Raw genomic sequence first — 21028 nt, 5'->3', positions numbered from 1 at the left:
CTAACTGACCTTGTTTTAATGCAGTTTTCATAAAAAAAAGAATTCAACAGTCAAAATTCCTTTTTACAATAACATCTCTAAACAATCGGATTCCTTTTCAAACAAACGTATCCTCTATTTTATATCAAAACTAACAATGGGAATTCCTTCCTGAATCTTAATTCCAAACCTAGCTTTTCAGGTTCGAATTCTCGGTCTATCCTATCCCATTTTTATTTATGTAATGTTTTTCTTACTTACAAGAATAGGAGACCTGTTTTTGTAACATGTACAGTAGTCAATTGGACAATATAGTAATCGTTAGTAATGGAAATTCGATAAATTTGTTAACTTAAGTGGAACGGCTCATCAAGAACTTGTTTACGTTAGACTTGAAGACAACCATATTATAGTCAGCTGGAAAGCAGAAAAACGGAAGACAATTCTACAGGCGTGCAGTTCTAAGAAAGAAGCTTTGTTTATGCAATCTACATTTAGGTTTAGGCACAGAAAAAGAGTGGGGGAATTATTGATAGTGTTTTCAGCTAGACGAGTGTTTCTTGTGAAAGTTTGCCGAGGGGGGACCATAGATTGAAGCTCAGTCGAGCACTTGCCATGAAAATAACGATAAAGCAGAGACAAACTCGCAACATCTTATCTGTGAGATAAAGGTTGCAGGGAAGATAAAATGACATCTACGAAGCTACGAAGTCTATTTTGAACTCTATCAAGGCAGGACAAGTCATTTCTAGCAGCTCCTGCCCAAATGTGGCAACAGTACTCCATCCTTGGACGTACCTGGTTCTTATATAGATAGAGAATTGCATCAACAGGGAGGTATCTACTGGATCAATAGAAGGATCCCACCATTTTTCCAACGGTTTGACAACAGAGTTGATGTACGTGTTCCATTTCAGATCAGGAGTAAAGGTCAAGCTTAGAAGCTTGTCAAAACATGAGGCCTCCCCAAGACGAGAGCCATCCATTTCAATTGATGCCAGATGGGGATCAGAACGTTGATGATGTAAAGAAAGAAGCTTGGTTTTAGATGCATTAACCTAGAACATATAATTATCAAGGTTGTACGAGATTTATGGATGACCTTATATATATAAATGATAATGAGGAATTTGAAAAAATAATCATCTTATATATCCAAAGGAGTTAGAATTAAGTTGTGAACATAGAGAAACACAAGCTATATTTTTGGATTTAAATATAAAAAAAAATTTAGGATGGAACTGAAAAACTTTAGTTCTGTTAATCTTTTCTGTGTTTATTTGTTTTACCTTTTATTTTAGACATCTTGTCTTGACAGCATTTTATTTTATAAGATATCATATATTTTACCCTTATATATGTGTGTGTGTGTGTGTGTGTGCGTAAGTGTGTGTGCACGCGCGCCTATATATATATATATATATATATATATGTATGTATGTATATATAATCATTTTTTTTTTTTTACTATAATAATTAAATACCTACAGACACTAGTGTTTCATCCTTTCGGGAATCTTCAGTGCTGGGTGTCATGATTAACACCAGTCGACAGATTCGAACATTAACCGCGTGAAATACCATTGAATTTAAACATTTTTAATTTTAAATGTTCTTTTACGTCAGTCAGAGTATATATATATATATATATATATATATATATATATATATATATATATATATATATATATATATATATATATATATATATATATATATATTAAAATAATGCCCGACCCAGGATGGATACAATGTTAGTGAGTTAACTTATTAACAAACAGTTACATAAAACACTATATTCGGTTATTATTCGATAAACGCGTGAGCATCCTAGCTTGTTACTAGGCCAAATCGTAGCATTCGGCGATCGATTCGCTTATCCGTCGCCATGTTCTTTCTCATGTGCAAATGACGTCGGTAATAGCAAAGACGAAAGAAAGACGAACATAAGTATCAAACAGGTATGAAAGTAAACATGAAAGATGAAATCACTGAAGACACATTTTATACATAAACGCGTATTAATGATTTGCTTTTTTCTCGAATAGAATGCGTTTCCTTTTTTCTTTTTTCTTTTATTTTCGTAATCCCGAAACGAGAGAACGTTTTCGCTTGTTAAGTTCTCAAATTAGAATCCACACAAGATCTTATCTGAAATACGGTGAATGCAACGATGTTCGTTATGTTTTTCAACGTTTCTCAACATAATCACGATGACTAATACGCAAATGCTCCAAGTTTCTCACGGATGATTGTATATTAGTTAATGAAAAAAAAACTAAGTATGGCTTTCATATTATTTAGAATTGTCTTCATCATGAGCCAGCACGGAAGTAGTAAGGATTAGAAAACTGTCATAAAGATGCTTGGTGGGCAATTTGGTCTCACCGAATATAGCGAAACATAAAACAAAGATTAAAATCAAGATATAATGATACTAAACCTTATGTCTACAATCCTTATTCTAATTTGATCAAATTCCATTCCATTATATTGATTGTAGAACATGTCTCAAACTTAAGATTTAAGACTAGTTTACTTATTAAAGCTTTAGAGTCTGGTCTATGTTACTATTTAACACAAAATTGATCTTATAGCACGTCAAGTTTACGCAGATACCTACCGCCACTTATATAAGCCATCCATCGACACCTGTTTTGCTATATCTTGGCACTTCAATGTAGCTAAATGTAGCGAAGGTTTTACAATTATAAATGAAATCCGAGCTCAAGATCAGTTGAAAACTGTGAATTCTGTACAGACAAACGTATTATACACAAGTAAGTTTAAAAACTAGAATACTCATCCTGAAACGGATAAAAAATGAATTACCCAAATATAACAGTTTTATTTCTTCGTACAAATATTGATATGCAAAAGTAACACGTTGATACACTGGTTCCCGTTAATTAATCGAAGTAAAGTAACGTCGAGTCTAGCCAGTACGAAATGTGTGACCATTTGGAAATACTAGGTCCTGTGTGTATTTGGGAATCTACGTTTTGATTAGGCACAGATAAAGAGTGGGGGAAATTACTAACAGTGGTTTTAGCTAGACGGGTGTTTATCATGAAGGATTGGCGAGGGGGGACCAGAGATTGGAGCTCGGACGAGCACTTGTCATGGAAATAAAGATTAAACAAAGATAGGCTCGCAACGTCTCTTCTGTGGGAGAGAGATTGCAGGGAATTGAAGAGAGCAACCCTCACCAAGCCACGAAGTCTATTTTTTACTTTGTCAAGGCAGGATAGGCCGTTTTTTTTTTAAGCTACAGCCCAGATTTGGCAGCAGTACTCCATCTTTGGACGTACTTGGCTTTTATATAGATAGAGAATTGCATCAGTAGTGAGATATCTTCTGGAGCGGTAGAAGGTTCCCACCATTTTCCCAGCGGCCCGGCAACAGACTTGATATACGTGTTCCATTTCAGATCAGGAGTAAAGGTCAAACCCAGGAGCTTATCAAAACATGAAGCCTCCCCAAGACGAGAGCTATCCATTTCAATTGATGCTAGATAAGAAACAGAGCGTTGGTGATGAAAAGTTAGGAGCTTGATTTTAGATGCATTAAAGGAACCAGCCATCTCTTCCCCCACTGTACCACGCGCTCAAGACCAGAGGAGAGGGAATCAGAGAGAGTTTTGTCATTTACGGCCTTTGATGTGTTGCCGTAGATGGTCGTGTCATCAGCATAGATGTCAACGAATGAATTATGTGTTTTGGGAGATCATTGATGTAGATCAGGAAGAGAGTTGGGCCCATGATGAACCCCTGGGGGATTCCAGCATTAATACTGTGGGCCTCTGATTGCTGCCCATCAACCACTACTCTTATGAACCTATCAGAGAGAAATGATTTAATTATTGAGAAAACATTTCCAGTTATACCGTAGCTGGAAATCTTATGAAGTAGGCCCTTATGCTAAACCTTATCGAAGGTCTTTGATATGTCAAGAGCAATTGCCCTAGAAAGGAAGTTTTGTCGAGAGATTCACTAATTCTATGGGATATAACTGTTAGCACATCAGCTGTAGATCTAGCTGATATAGGAATCAAGGTTCTTGATTAGTTTGGCGACCTCGTGCACAGATATTTGTATGTTGGATAGTGTTTTGTCTGTTGTAGGAGGAAATACGGGAAGTTGATGACATTCGTCGCAGAGGATAGAGTTAGCTGCAAAGTTCTTGGCAAATAGTTTGGCCTTGTCTGATGCTGATGAGATGACATCAGGTCCATTGATGATGGTTGGGATAGAACGCACGCATCTGTTCAGGATCCTGTTTGCTATTTGCCAAAACTGGTTGGAACCAAGCCGCTGATCAGCTACTTTGGATTTGACGGACTGAGCATATATTTTTTATTACTCTTTTACAGTGGTTGCTGGCAATCCTGAAGGCAGCTTTAGTCTCAGTAATTCTATTACGTTGATAGCTATGGAAAAAGTGATTTCTGTGCGCAATGGCAGCAGCACATTCTGGGGAGAACCATGGCTGGCTGTTAGGTTTTTGTTGGAATTTTTTGGATGGTATGAATCGGTCTATGCCTACAATTAACCATTCGGTCAGGTCTGATACATCCTTTTTAAACATGGAATGCAGATGTAGATCAGATATGAATGTACGAAAGCTATCCCAGTCAGCCATAGAGTATCGATATACATTACGGTGAAGAGGTACATCTGAAGACTTATTGTATTTCATTTTTATCTTAACTGATACAACTGTGTGTCGGGGGATCCCAGAGGAGATAGAACGGAACATGAACATAGCTCAGGGGAAGTTGTGAGAAAAAGGTTTAGAAGGCTTGCATACTGACCAGTAGTATCGGGCACACGGGTGGGTTCGCGAACAATCTGAGTGAGATCATAGGCAATGGCAAAATCATGACAGAACCTCTCCTCATCATCTGTCTTATTTGAGTGCGTCAGCCATTCCACATGATGGACATTGAAGTCACCGCAAATGTGAATGGTAGCCGAAGGATGAGCAGACAGGATGAAGTCAATTTTCTCAGATATACTCTTAACCCCGCTGTTGTGGGGGCGATAGAGAGCAAATATGAATGCGGTGGTGTAAGCAAGTGCAACCTGGAAGCACATATAAGGTAAATTAGGGTCTTCTCTAGATATATCTCTACCACACGGGAAGCCATCTTTAATGTAGACACATATTCTATGTCCATGGCGATCTTGGGGGTCAGATTTAGATGTTAAGTTAGAGTATCCTTTTATTATGAACTCATCTAGGGAAGTGGTCGGCCCTATTCCAGTTTCGCTTCGAAAGAGTAAGTCTGGTTTCATCTCCTGTAATTGTGTTTCAACCTCTGGAAGGTTGGAACGTAGACCCCTGATGTTGGAGAAGGAGACATGGTAATAGGGGTCTACGTTGGAGGATGGGGTTCTAGGTTTATTCGTGTTTTTTTTTTGTTTTTTTTTTAGATATTTCATGTTGAGTTTTTGGGGTTTGTGGGGTTTGTGGAACAGGTCGACAGACTTGGTTAGAGTAGGACAGAGAGGGAAAGTAAGAGAGGGAATTTTTTTGTAGCACATTATAAGGTAAAGCCGTAACAATTACCCATTTGTATGGCATCGAGAGGCCCCACCGGAAACTACTGCATGGTCCAGAATCCATTCACCAAATGGCAGCAGCCCCAGTACTTTGCACCTGCTGATAGGGCAGCCTCCTAAGTGGTTAACCAAGGTTCGGGTCCATGACTATCAGGCGGGTAACGTTTACCTCCAGCACCCTTACTAGTGACATGGCCACAAGGATAGACATGGAAACAGAAAAATTTCCGACATCTCAGGCTACTATTCACGAAGTATTACCGACCTGGAAAGCAGCTTTTTTTTACCCCTTGTCAGAAAAATCACTTATTGGAAATGAGGACTGAGGGACAAAAAAGGAGAAGCGAGAGTTACTGGAGCTGCCGATAACACAACCACAGTGTAATATCTACTCTCAGTCATAGTAAAGACAATCTATCTTGGAGGGGTCCTGGATATGACCTTAAACTATATCCAGTGGTGAGTCCCCAGCTTGCGGGCTTTGGGAAGTGTGAAGCCACCCTTTAATTGCCATTGCTACCAGGTTCACTCTGACCCGGAGTGGTAGTACCTGTTAGGGTCCCAACTATGGGTCAAATAGAAACCGACTTGAAAACAAATATATTCTATTAAAAAAAATGTCTTCCAAATCTTTGGATTCGGTATTAAATAACCTGAAAAGGGTTGATATGCCGTAAAACAAAAACAAACAACACACCTATCTTGGAGAAGGAAAGTGATGAAAAACAAAAAAAAAACAGATGGAAAGAATCCATTAGTATCACAAACAAAAACACTAGCTTTCAATTTATCATGAGCCAGCATGGAAGTAGTAATGATTAAAAAAAACTGCCATGACAATGTTCTGTGCACAATCGGGCAGCATTGGAAATAGCGAAATCTAAATCTTAAAATCAAAATATAATGAACTTATGTCTAGAATCCTGATTTTCATTTAACCAAATCCATTGCATTAGTATTATTTTAGAGCATGCCTCAAATTTTAGGCTTTAGTCAAATGTGTCTTAAGAAGAAATCTAAATTCAGGAAATATTGCTTTAAAATGGAAATAGAGTACGATTATGAATATCTCTAGTATCAAATAATCCTTATGAAATTTATTTATGTATGAAAACCAAAGCTGGGAGACATAACATATGAGAAATATTTGGAATCAAGTCTCATTTTGCTGTTATTTCAGATCATTTGAAACTATAGCAGCAAGTTTTAGTTTCCTCTTCATCAAGGCCAGAGGTTTGGGGGAAACCTAAGATATTTTGTAATTCAAATGCAAAACTAGGGAGAAAAAATAACTACGATTGAAATATTTTATGGCTGTAAAAAAAGTGCCAAAAGCAGGCTCTGAATGATAAATAGTCTCCTTAATGTGCAACCTTATTGACAAATGTCATATGGCCCACTACACAATTCAGGTCATTAGCTTTCCAACAAGCCTTCATTTATTAAATTCTGATCAATAGTCGCTGAGATTTGGAACTTATAAAATTGCCAAAAATGGTGATATATAGGTAGGCAAGTTTAATATTAAAATTCTTATATCTTTGGTTCTATGGTACGACCCTACATAAAAACTAGTGGGCCTTTTTGAAGATTATAATGTTATTCTATGGTTAAATTGTTTTGACAATTGGTAAAAAAAGAACCTATATTTTAAAACCAATAAAATATGCCCAAACTTACCTACATTTGTATATATAGTGTACTGTTAGGCCGATTTTAGTTTGGCTGCTTTGAAATGAGTTTTGCTTAGAGGTTGTTTTTTTTTTGGGGGGGGGGGCTTGCTTGCCTCACCTATGGCCATGCCAGGCTACTAATATATATAAAATAACACGAGAAATAAAAGTTACATATAAAAATCAATAAAGAAAGAATAAGAAGAGAAAAACCCCTTTAGGCCATGGCATTTCGAAGTTAAATACTTCCTATCAAAAGAAAGAAAAGGTTAATATTATATAAAATATAGATAAAAGCTGGCTTAAGAACATTTAGTTTAGAATGTTCTTATATTTTGCATAATGTTGGCCTGTCTTCTCTTCTGATAAGAAGAATTTAGCTTCGAAATGTCATGGGCTACAGAAGTTTTTGTCTCTTATTCTTTCCTTATTGATCTGATAATATAATAAAGTTATATGTAAATTTTATTTCTCATCTTTTATTTTATATATTTAATTGTTCCCCTTAATAGTGTTGAGCTTTTTCTTGATAAGTTTGCATTGTTATATATTTTTGTTAGCTTCATTTCATTATATATATATATATATATATATATATATAGCGATAATATTTTTGTAAATAATTATTAGCAATTATTTTAGACCTATAGTCTGTTAGTGTTTCATGCTTACGCAATCATCAGTGTAAAAACGACAATTACTTCCAGACGGAATCTTCGAACTTGTCACAAAGTCAACACAGGAATTAAGGAAAATGAAGTAATTATGAATGTCATATTAGTCAGTCCGTATTTAATGGCAGGAAATCAGATTATTGCAGTTTACGCTTATACTGGCCGTTTTTTTTTTTCTTTCTTAATTCCCTAATGGGGGTGTTGACTTTAATTTCTTAAAAGGACTTATAATGATAACATTTTTATAAATAAAAATTAATAATTATTTTTATAACTACTAACACTGATGTTTCTTGTTTACACAATCATTAATGTAAGAAACGACAATTACTGCCGGTTGGGAGATTCGAACCAAGTCACAAACTCAAGCTTGACTCCGTAAGCTAGCAGTCTACATCCAGGCTTCTGGCAATTAAACATGAAATTAAGTACCTATAAATGCTATTCAGCAGACAGAAATAGTACACAGTCGGGGAGTATTATATATATTGGAATATTTGTGTGTGTGTGTGTGTGTGTGTGTGTGTGTGTGTGTGTGTGTGTGTGTGCGTGTGTGCGTGTGTGTGTGTGCGCGCGTGCGCGCTAAGTAACCATCAAAATTTTTCCATTCTTTGATTAGCGATTAAATGAAGCTGAAATATATATGAAATGCGTGTAACAATTGTTTTCGAATTCGGATAAGCGGAAGTAGGAACATCAGACGTTATAGAAACGGTATTCGTACTGTATTCGGCCATCAGTTATAAGACAAGCAGTTGTGGGTAGAAGTTTGCGTTCTATCCATCGTACCACATCCTTATTCAATTGAGTGCTTACCAGTGATGAAAAGTGAGTTGTGTATGAAAATTTCCAGCGTTGTCTCCAAAGGATGCGGTCCTTCACGCCGCAAAACCGCCTATGCATCTACGCAAGAGTTTGTTCTGTGTCAGATGAATAGGTTGTCCAGTGGTTCATTATAAATTGCTGCAAACGGGCAAAACGGTCATTCGAGACCGATATTCGCAGCAATTGAAACGTCTGCGCCAGACATTACACAAAAAAACGAGCCATCACCGGTAAATCGCAAAGGTGAACTTTTACATTACGACAACGCCATGCCGTATATCGCGTGGATAGTCAGAAATACAATACAACAACTTGGATTTGAGACACAAGTCCAGCCACCTTATTCGACTGACCTTGTGCTATCCGATGATAACTTATTCCACTTCTTGACTAATCATCATTTGGGGAAATCCTTCACAAAGGAAGCACACTTGTGCCAAGCCCTCACGCACTTTTTGTGTCCAAAATCCCCGAGTTCTTCCGCAGAAGATGATGGATGACGATGGATTACTTCGAAGACTAAATATAAGTTGTGAAGTATTTTATTTGTATTTCCTTTAAAAACGGACACCTTATATATATATATATATATATATATATATATATATATATATATATATATATATATATATACTAGCATTTCAGCCCGGCGTTGCCCGGGTGTTTGGAGGTGCATGTTGAGCAACAAAAAAAAACGGTAAATTTTTTTAACTTTGACCTAAACATAAAGATTTTCCCAAATCTCAGTACAGTACCCTGTATATCAAATTTCGAGTCTGTAGACTTAAAATTGACAGAGTTATTGCGTAGGGAAATGTACACACATACACACACAGACACGTTTACTTTTATATATATATATATATACTAGCATGGGTGCCCGGCATTGCCCGGGTATTTGGAGGTGTATGTTGAGCAAAAAAAAGCGGTCAATTATTTTAACTTTGACCCCTATTATGCCCCTTAAAATGTATTGTTTTGAGCTCAAATTAAGTTAATAAGTTATATCCATGTCCAAGGAACCTATATCTAAAATTTCAAGTGTTTAGACACAAAATTGTCGGAGGATTTTTGCAGAAATCTCAAAGGTCAAATCGTTGACCTTTGACCCCTTAACAGCTAAATTTCTGGCCGACAATCGATCACATAGATGTTCCCAAATCTCAGTACCCTGTATATCAAATTTCGAGCCTGTAGACTTAAAATTGACAGAGTTATTGCGTAGGAAAATATACACACACAGACACACAGATATGTTCACTTTTATATATATATATATATATATATATATATATATATATATATATATATATATATATATATATATATATATATATATATGAAACACAGAGGTATTGTTATATTAGAGATAACGAAAACCTGACGAAGGAAACCTGGCGAAGTTTAAAACACAGCGTTACTCGTTAAGATACTTCATATTGGCGTCTTATAGTGCATTTCTTTGGGTGGCAAAACTTGGAGGGTTTTTATCCATGAAATCCAATTCATCGCTTAATACCCAGCTGCACATGCGAACAACGTATGCATCGTGTGTATCAAAGAGATTGAAAATGTTAGAAGGGGAGGGGGTATCTGTCTGTGAATGCGGGTCATGTACGTGTCGCTGCTTTAATCTAGCACTTCAAACACCTCATCAAAATTCTTCCAACTACATCGCACATCGCGTTGCTTCATAGATTGAAGGAAAAACAGACTTTAAAAAGTGAATGTAAAGTCCTGAAACACAGCCAATCTTACAAAGTCTTATGTAAACACTCGCTTGCACAAGTTGTCAGGAATGGGAGATTTTTCCATTTTTAGAATATATGACCCAGTGTAGCTGAGAAGCAGTATAACTATATTTCAAGTGCCAAATATTTATTTTTCTTACTAAATTCTTCTGGCATTTTAAGATATCGGCATATTTATTACAGATCTGTTTCGTTATGTAGAAATAATCGTATTATTATGTCAATATCGAATCTTTTCATGTGCATACTCTTCAGAAATAATATAGAATTCATTTTTTTATCTTGCTTAGAAAGAATTATACATGAGAACCTGATGACAGAAAAAATGGAATTCCAGAGAAGATAAAGCATCGCTTTTTTTCCTCGGCCGCCATCTTGGAATGGAAATATTGTTAAATATATATATATATATATATATATATATATGTATATATATATATATATATATATATATATATATATATGAGCAAACAGTTAATAAAATATGTTAAAAAAACACTTTGAAATGAGTTAAAAACATATTTAATCTGAAAAGGAAACACTAGATAAATGGATAGTCCTTAATCCGCGGAGTTTCGAAGAAATACTTTCCTTCTCATCAGAGGGTAGGAATTAGCAAAATTCGGGATCGGATTTTGCATGCAAAAGTATTTGATGAAACAACAAGTAAGTCAAAGATCTTACTTGATAACAAAAAAGTGAAGCAGAGGGAATATGATGAAGAAAAAGGTTATTACACATGAATGGATAGTCCGGTGGAATATAAATAATCCAGTGACGATAAAATCCAAATATATAACTTCAAGAAAGTTAATTGAATTTCCATTTGCACAAGTAAAATCCAAGGAAATCCCGTACTTGGAAGAAGATGGTCCATAATAATCCAAAGGCAGAAATCCATGGAATAATTCACAAAAATGTGTACAAGGAAAAAAGAAAAGATTCCAATAATATTAATAAAAGAAAAATAAGTTATGCTTTTCACTCTACTTCCGAGACATAAATATAAAAAGATCAGGGAAAAGAAGAGGGGAAAAATATGTGTGTGTGTGTGTGTGTGTGTGTGTGTGTGCGTGTGTGTGTGTGTGTGTGCGTGCGTGCGTGCAACATTTCAATTTCCGATTGTTGAATATCCTCTCTGTTTACTGTGTATGCCCGCCGACATGACATTTATAAAAACTTAGTTTCTTTCAATTCTCGTGTTAGTGGTCTGGATGTGGAATGTTTGTTCGCATTGCACTTGATGAACTTCTCTTATGCCAGTAGAGTCAGGGAATCAGGAACCCGGGAGAGAATTCCAAAGTCTAGAAGTTCGAAGTAAGAAACACGGAGTAGAATATTTTAAGGCATCTTGGGCTCTCTACAGTGTATGGGAGTGGAAATTTGCTGCTTGTCGAGTTAGTCGGAGATATTTACGCCGAAGGGGTACAAGTACTTTGAGTTCGTAAGAGCATATTCCATTAAAATACTTGTGAAACAGGAACAGAGATCTAATATTTCGGCGATGAGACAGAAGTTGGAGATTGGTTGCTAGTGCGGGACCTAAAGTTGGCGGTACTTTTTTTTAAAAACCCCAGCCCAGATGTGGCAATAATACTCTATACATAGGCGAATAGTGACTTTGTAAAGGTACAGGATACTCCCAGATGTGAGTAACCTTCTAGCACTGTGGAGGGAGCCCGCAATCTTCGCAGTAGACTTGGCAATGACCTCAATGTGAATGTTAATGTGAATGTGAATGTGAATGTGAATGTTAATGTGAATGTTAAGCCGAGGAGTTTGGACGAAGTACTTTCAGGTAGTGTATCATTCGCCATTGCAATTAGTGATTGAAAAAGTTTCTTGCAATTAGTAATGGCTATGAGCTTAGTCTTGGCATCATTGTTCTTTAATATCCTCACCACCAAGTCTTACTTAAAGCTATCATCTTCTAGTTGCCTGCATGAATCCTGGTTGAGATTGTTCTTGATTCGAATAAATACTTATTTGTCAATGAAACTTTGGTTTAATTTGTTTCATTAAGATAGTATATTTTGATTTTGTTTTTAAAGTTAGCTGTCCCAAGCCGATATTGTCTGGTAGCGCATTTACTTGAAATTTATTTTTCCTTTCTCTCTCTCTCTCTCTCTCTCTCTCTCTCTCTCTCTCTCTTTGTTGAAATAATGGCGGGTAAATTTCTACAAAGTCACCATTCGCCTATGCATGTAACATGGTTACTACATATAGACCAGTGTATCAATCACTAGTCTTTCTCTATTAGACTCAGGTCCAAAAAACTAGTCTCGAATCAAATAGGTCACACTGTCGCTGAAACTCCACCCATGCCCAACTGTTACAAGATTGCATTCTTGCGTTTTCTTACAAGTAATTTAATAAAATGTGGTCTGATGAACTCGTAGCACTGGTTCCCTTTTAGTGTGTATACCTTCGCTAAACCGACAAGCAGTAAAATCCCGTGTCTTTACTATAGATGTCACTCGATGCGAGAGAGCCTTCTAGTTTCTTCCATCGAACTGATAGACTTTAAAATTCATGTAATCGTTTCAGTTTTAAAGTATAATGGATTGAATAAAATAGTTTGATGCAACCAAGCTACAACCCCTGTTCTATCGTCGCAATGCTGCATCCCTGTACTGGTTTTACAACTACTTTAATGGAATGTGGTCCGATGAATCAGTAACATTAATGTCCCCCTCGACATAAATATTCTCGACGATTCAGACAAGCAGCAAATCCCACGCCTTCACTTTAGATGTTACTCGATATATCAATCCACATCGCAAAAACTAAGAAACGTAATGCGAACAGACATCACGCTGCTCAACTTTCTAGTCAGAGTGTTTCTGTAGGCATGACTCCTAATTTACCGTAGTCCTTTATGTCTCGGTAACAATTTTCCTTGTTTGGGTGAATATGGAAAAAAAAAGTAAAAAAAAAAAAAAAGCCGCGCGTGCGTACCCCCCCCCCTGGTGTTGCATGTGAGATAACGCCATAAAAAATAGTGAAGAAATGATGAATGTGAGAAGTGTGAAGGCCAACGTTGCCTTCACATTTTCGCCAAGTTTCAGAAAAATCTAATGGGTGGGGCAAAAGTTATGGGGTAAAAAGTGTCATCTTTTTGCAATTTGGGGACATTTGTGACTCCTTTTGAGCTCCTGGGAACGCCGAATCCCAGTGAAAATGGACAAACAGTTTCACGCCTTAAGACGTATATTTGAATTCAGCGCCATGAAAACCCACTATATAGACATACATATCAAGTTTTTGAATAATACGAAAAAAGAACAAAAAGGCATTCTTTTAAGCCCTAAAAGTCCCAAAGGGACGCGAACCAGAATTTTTCCAGGGCCACCAATACTGAATTTATATTAAGAACAATCGCCTCCATATTTTGGCCAAGTTTCAGGAAAATCTAATGGGGCAGAAGTGTCATTTTTTACTATTTGGCGGCATTTTTTAACCTCTTTTGAGCATTTTGGGATGCCGAATCCCAGTGTAAATGGACAACGGCGCAGTTTCAGGCCTTAACACATGTATATTTGAGTTGACCACCATATAGTCAGACATATCAAGTTTTTGTTGAGAAATATGAAAAAAGAGCTACAAAAGGGGGCGTTTTTAGCACTAAAATTTCCCGTGGACGCGAACCAGAATTTTGCCAGGATCACCCATACTGGATTTATATTAAGAACAATGGGCTCCACATTTTGGCTAGGTTTCAGAAAAATCTAATTGATGGATCAAAAGTTATGGGGCAAAACGTGTCATTTGTGGTCATTTTGGGGCATTTTTTTTTTAACTCTTTTGAGCCCTTGGAGACGCAACGGGAATTTTTGCAAAAAAAAATTTTCTGCTATGCACATTTATTTATTGAAATACAATTTGTGGCAAAATTTTAGGGAAAACTAATGGACGGTTATCTGGAAACCGTCCGGAATAACGAACACACGGAAGCACGGGCGGATACACGGACGCACGGATGCCACTGAAAACATAGGTCTCTCTCCGATAAGTCGTGGGACCACAAAAGAAACCACGTATTTATAAATGCACTTTTATCAAACGTCGTTCTACTCTGTTGCTGTTAGTGTTGTCAGTAATATAAATAGCCACGAACGGCGATCTTTATTTTCATCAGTTGATGGCGAATCGCGATAGGTACATATCAGTATCGTTATTTTTATCGTTATGAAAATACCGTTAACGGTGGCAGTAAACAATGAAGATAAACATAGAGTTACTTTGTTTTATTTAACCAAGGAATTAGGGTTAGCGTAAGTGTTAGTATTAATAATATTCTATTCGCTTACTTATGCAGGATCCGCTATTGGGGGGGGGTACAATTGCTGAATATGCATCCAAGAAAGTGCCAGTTCTAACATTATTGACGGCGAATTTCACCGAATATTTACGAGATTGGAGAACGTTAATAAACTTTGTCGAACAATTTACAAGGTTCGTTCTAAAAGTAAAGTTTTCTATTTTTTTTAACTCAAAAATGTTGAAAGAGCTACGAAGACTGGAGTGGTATCATTAAAACGAGCGACCTTTTGTGTACCAGAATTTATTTTGCTACATAGTTATGACCGTTCACAATGCATTTTTGCCAGAAATTTCTGCTACTGACGCACGTCCATGACAGGAGTTGCTTTCTTAGGATCTCACACCGTCAATACCTGCAATTGAAACTTTCAGATCATGAATGCATAAGTTCAGTCATATGATATAATGGGCAATCTTTTTTGATACATTAGGGCAGAATAAAAAAAAGCATTAATTTTGGAACGCTCCTTGATGATTGATTTATGCTTTTTTGGTCCTTTTGCTTTTTAATTTTTTGTTTATTTATTTTGCAAAATGTATGTAGTTTGTGTGTATAGATGTTTTCTAGGATGGTTTGTTGGTTTTGTTATTTTTTATTTTAGTGATTATTTTAAAGTAAAAATGTATCAAGTCGATGCAAAAGCTTTTATCGGTTTGTTAGAAGGTGCATCTGAAAATATTGTAATTTATTTTATGCACATTATTAAACATATCACCATGATTAATTTACAACTTTTTCGTTTAGATCATTAAAGCATCATTTATATTTTTCGGTAATATGCCCACCCATTTTGATCCGAAAACAATCTGCCTTTAGTTAACAGAAATTAAGTCATCTTCCATATTTCATGATAACGCTCGTCCTCACACGGCACTACTGACCAAAGATTTTTTAGAAGAAACCTTGCCCCATCCTGCATATTCTCCTGGCCTTACTCCATCGGAATATCACTTATTTCAATGATTAGAAAACTATTTAGAATGCCTTAAGTTTACATCACGAGAGGAGATTAAATATGATGAAATTTTAGACCGGCAAAGTTTTGCACCAATATATATATATATATATATATATATATATATATATATATATATATATATATATATATATATATATATATATGTGTGTGTGTACACACACACACACACACACACACACACATATGTGGGTGTAGGTTATGGAAATATATATGGCAATTAAGCTAGGCAGAATTTTTCATAACTTACTACCTAGCTTTACTCACGTATTGAAGACTGTTTAAGTAAATGCTTAAAATCGGTACATAATATTATATATATATATATATATATATATATATATATATATATATATATATATAATTACATGTATATACTTTTTTACCGCAAACTGCTTCACAAACTTGGGGGGGTCTTTTGTTTTTGTTGTTATTATTTTACGCAGATTCTCATGTCAATTGTATTTTCGTCTTTGGTACGACAGTATTTTAGTCGGCAGTTTTGCATATTTGGATTAGGCGTTTCTGTTCGTAGTCGGAACTGACTACGTCACACATGTAAATCTCTGGATGCTTATTCCACAACACCACCCTCTTTTCTCGCAGAAGAAACGTCGCTAGTATTTCTTTACTCTATCTGCATTTCAAAGGTTACTAATTAATCCCATCAAACCTTCTCAAAAAGAACTCTTACTATTAATATTGCAAACAACTCTTGACTCTTGTTCTGCGTACATAACAGCAAATGGAACTTCCATGAACCTATAAAATAAAATACGCATCAAGTGCGCTTGAAAGCCAATTTTACTTGTTTGAAATTTATCACAAATATATTTCAGAGGTATACGCCATCTTCAGTGTTTTGTTTTGTTTCTTTTTTTTCCCCCTTTTCTTCTTCCTTGCCATGTTGTAAAGTTTGATGCGTATTTTATTTTATTCAAATTAAAACAACGTTTCTATATGAACTCTCATTCTTGACGTTCCATGAACCTGTTTTTTTTTCAAGAACTTCCTATCTATGTTACATGTTCCCGCAAGAATGTTACCCTACAGACTGCAACATTGTCGTTTTCAATCCAATGTAAACAAACATCTTATGGAGTTGTGAACTCTATTTAATCTCATAGATTGGCTTTGAAAACTACTACGATTCTTGATCAGTTTGAACATAAAAGTAATGGACGCTGAACTCTGATGTGGGTGTTTATGCATATGTTTTTTAGAATATGTTTTTATTGTACAATTGTGTGTTTTTTGTTTGTACTTTTTTTTTGTAAAACAAAGAAACATGTTGCGAATTCACAAATGACACTTGTTTGATAAGTCAAGTGCTCGACTGAGCTTCAATCTATCCTCCGCCCATTAAAACCTTTGGAGTAAATATTCGTCTAGCTACAATTATTAACAGTTTACCTTACTCTCTAGGTGAGTCTAAAATTAAACAAAAACTCCATGAGCAGAGTTTCTTTCCTAGATCTGTCTGTATATGGAACAAAATATCTTGGAACTGCTTCCCAACTAATTATAACATAGTCGCTTCCAAGTCTAATGTAAGTAAGTTCTTGTTGAGCTGCCTTCTTATATAATTAAACCCTACCCAACTTCCACCATTACTGATCATCAGGGTTTTATTTCGCCGTCAACCTAACACTTATTAACCCTCATCCTAGCAGTGACCACACAATAAAAAGTATAAAAAGAGGTTTATTTGTACTTACAGATAATGTAGTTGATTTTATTAACAATTCCATAAATGACATGTATGGGGGTACTTGATTCTTGATGACGTAATATTCATATTCGCATTTCTTGTTTTCTACTATGTTTTCTACGCTCTACTCTTAAAATATTGTAATAGGCTTAATTTTTTTTTTTCTTTTTGCTATTTCAGACGGCGAATACATGATCCTGAGCTGGGCGGAGTGCAAGCCATTGAACGCAAGGTGGAGAAAAGCAACGAAGTTATAAAAGTGCCGACGTCGCTATGTATTCTACTAATCGCGTCGTACATCTTTGCCGGTGCGCTTCTTTTCTCCCTATGGGAGGACTGGGACTATCTGACCGGTTCCTATTTCTGCTTCATCACGCTCAGCACTATCGGATTCGGCGACATCGTGCCCGGCACAGACATCAAGTCGTGGTCGCAGCAGGAAAAGCTCGTGCTGTGCGCGCTGTACCTCGTCATTGGCCTCTCGCTGATCGCTATGTGCTTTAACCTCGTACAGGAAGATGTCAAGGCAAAATGCATATGGCTCGGCCGCAAGTTCGGTATTATCGATAAAGATGACTCGGAATTAAACTGACGTCATGAGGACAAAAAGATTCTGGACATAAAAAAAAGAAAGCAACTATTAATGAGAAGGAAAGAAAAAGAGGAAAGAAGTATGGCGGAAAACGTAATGGCGCGAAGCTATGAAAACTATGAAAAGGCTTAAACGAAAGTAAATTAGTGGCATGAATGAGAACACAACAAGAAATAACATACACACACACATACATACATACATACATACATACATACATATATATATATATATTATATATGGAACATGAAAACGGAAAATAAGAAAATCTTTTATATATTCATCAGCGTCTTGCCTTTATTTCAAGACTTTCTGAAGATGATTTAATATAAAGAGCAACCGTTGATAGATTATATAAATATTTTTTTGGTTTTTTCTTTTTTCATCATGTGGGAATATTATTTCAACAATCGACATTATATATATATATATATATATATATATATATATATATATATATATATACATATATATATATATATATATATATATATATATATATATATATATGTAAGTATGTATTCCCTGCTACCATGTTTATCCTGCTGTAATGGGTCCTCGTAGGATCGTTTTCATTCAGATCGACTTGATTGCGACAGTTATATTCTTATCGATGAGTCGCACCATCTGTCGCCAAATATACATTATATCTCGCGATAGATGGTGCGATTTATATATGACTGTTTAGATTTCATCGATATTTTGTTCAAAATGACAGATAGATATTTCGTGTCAAATCTTCTACCCAATAATTCTTTTTTTTAACTAGTTGAACAAATATATTGCGTAATGTGTTCGCAAATACAAAACTATTATTTCATTAAGTTTTCGTTACCTTCATGATCTTAATTGATGAGATGAATTGTATCTGAGAGATGGTGTGGTATCTTGAATTATTATGTATATATATATATATATATATATATATATATATATATATGTATATATATATATATATATATATATATATATATATATACAGTAAGTTATGAAGATATATATATTACAATTTTTCTACACATTTTACGCGTTTCATTTTCGTGAGGACTATTATATCTCCTCAACGGTTTTTGTTGGTACATGAAATGATATATACATACATATATATACGTATGTACATACATATTATATATATTATAAAATAAGACACACATACACACACACGCACACACACACACATATATATATATATATATATTACGAAATAAAACTATTCAATTAGTATTGATCACACAAAATTATTTTTCTAATTGTCAGTGTGACAAATATGACAGACCACCAACTGAAAACAACAGAAACTAATTGCACAACAAAACCGGAAATTTAAAAACGTCAGCTACCTTCATAACAATATTCAGAATATTTACTTACTTAAATAACCCTGAGTGGCTTCCGGGCCCTGATAAGTGGTGACCACCGTTAAAAAAAAACTTACTGCAATAAACATGAAGCGCAATTAAAAAGTAACCCAATAAAATGCATAATGATAATAACAATTAATTTTTTAACTTAGCATTAAACAGGGGAATTCTTATTCCGTCTCTCTGGGGTGTTTTTCTCTGGCAAGGCATAAAACCACTTGATGTAATGAGCGAAGAAAATACTATTTTAGGATAAAATAGTGTTAGGTGAATAGATCACGACCCAGAAAATCGTTATTTCTCTCCCTTCGTCAGAAACTTTGCTGATAGAATATGAGGAATGAAAAACGAAATAAAGAGATCTATATTTTGGAGGCTTTATCAGAGAAGAATATGTCTGAACGCCAACAAATTACGAACACGGAGTTAATAAAAACGCAATGAAAAATCCGTTACAATTAATGAAAACTTTTTAAAAAGAATTAATGCAAACTTTCTAAGAAAAAAAAAAGGAAATCAAAATAAAATAAAACAGAAGAAAAAAAGTAAAACATTATATGAATAGCGGTGAACGATAAAAAAAAATTTAATGCAATCAAAAAGAAAAAAAGAAAAATGTTTTGTCTACATAAAGATGGCTTTCTGATACTGAGATAGTTTGATTCCATAACAGTGAGATGGAATTTTTATGTGTCTTGATGATAATATTTAAACGGTTATTAATATAGACAGATTTATAATTGCGATTATTTGGTTTTGTTTGGTATAAAAAAATCCAACAGAGTGCTCAACTATTTAATAATAAGAGCAATATATTTATTCATTTTTTTTTCATTTACTTATATATAAAGTTACAGAAAGTAACTCAACTCAGCATGGTACCATAGGTTTCAAGGATTGAACTGGAAAATTAATTTTTGTTTTATAAACAAATCGCGCTGGCTATCTTCACCATTTTTTTCGGAGATAACAGATTATTCTGGAAGACATTTAACTGTTTTTAAATGTATTTCCACACACACACACACACACACACACACACACACACACACATATATATATATATATATATATATATATATATATATATATATATATAATGAAATCAACGTTTTGGAGTCGAAAGAAATACGGTCAAATGCAACTTACACACACAAATGACTTGATGGCTTTTCAAATAGAACCTTTTAACTGTGATTTAGCAAAACAGTCTGTATGTGGGTGACAATATATATATATATATATATATATATATATATATATATATATATATATATATATATAGTCATCCACATACATACATACATACATACATATATATGTATGTATGTATGTATGTATGTATGTATGTATGTATTGTCATCCACATACATAGATGATTAGAACGAATGTAGAAGTTGAAGTTGAAAAAACTCATGAAAATAAAGGAATACTGAAAAATAAAGAATAACTAAAAATCATCGAATCCTTATAAATTAAAAAGGCGACAGATGCGTCTGGAAGAAAAACGAAAAAAAAAAAACGACGCATTGAAAACATTTATAAAAAAAACGAAAACTTATAAAACAACGAAAAAAAAACGCTTATAAAAAAAACAC

General features: G+C 34.9%; 1 protein-coding gene across 2 annotated transcripts in view; it reads left to right on the top strand.

Moving 5' to 3' along the window:
* Positions 1 to 18479, top strand: part of LOC145287211 (uncharacterized) — a 188470-nt gene extending 169991 nt beyond the window's left edge. For both annotated transcript variants that reach the window (XM_080135459.1, XM_080135458.1), the window contains exon 3: positions 17658 to 18479. In XM_080135459.1, coding sequence (XP_079991585.1) covers positions 17658 to 18069 — 412 coding nt within the window. In that variant the 3' untranslated portion in view covers positions 18070 to 18479. The remainder of the gene's footprint in view (positions 1 to 17657) is intronic.
* The last annotated feature ends 2549 nt before the right edge of the window (positions 18480 to 21028 follow it).

This window comes from Euprymna scolopes, chromosome 1 (assembly GCF_053919585.1).
Source record: "Euprymna scolopes isolate OS-2025 chromosome 1, ASM5391958v1, whole genome shotgun sequence".
Lineage (NCBI taxonomy): Eukaryota > Metazoa > Mollusca > Cephalopoda > Sepiida > Sepiolidae > Euprymna > Euprymna scolopes.
The sequence above is the reverse complement of the archived record's forward strand: the minus strand, read 5'-3'. Positions and strand labels throughout refer to the sequence as shown.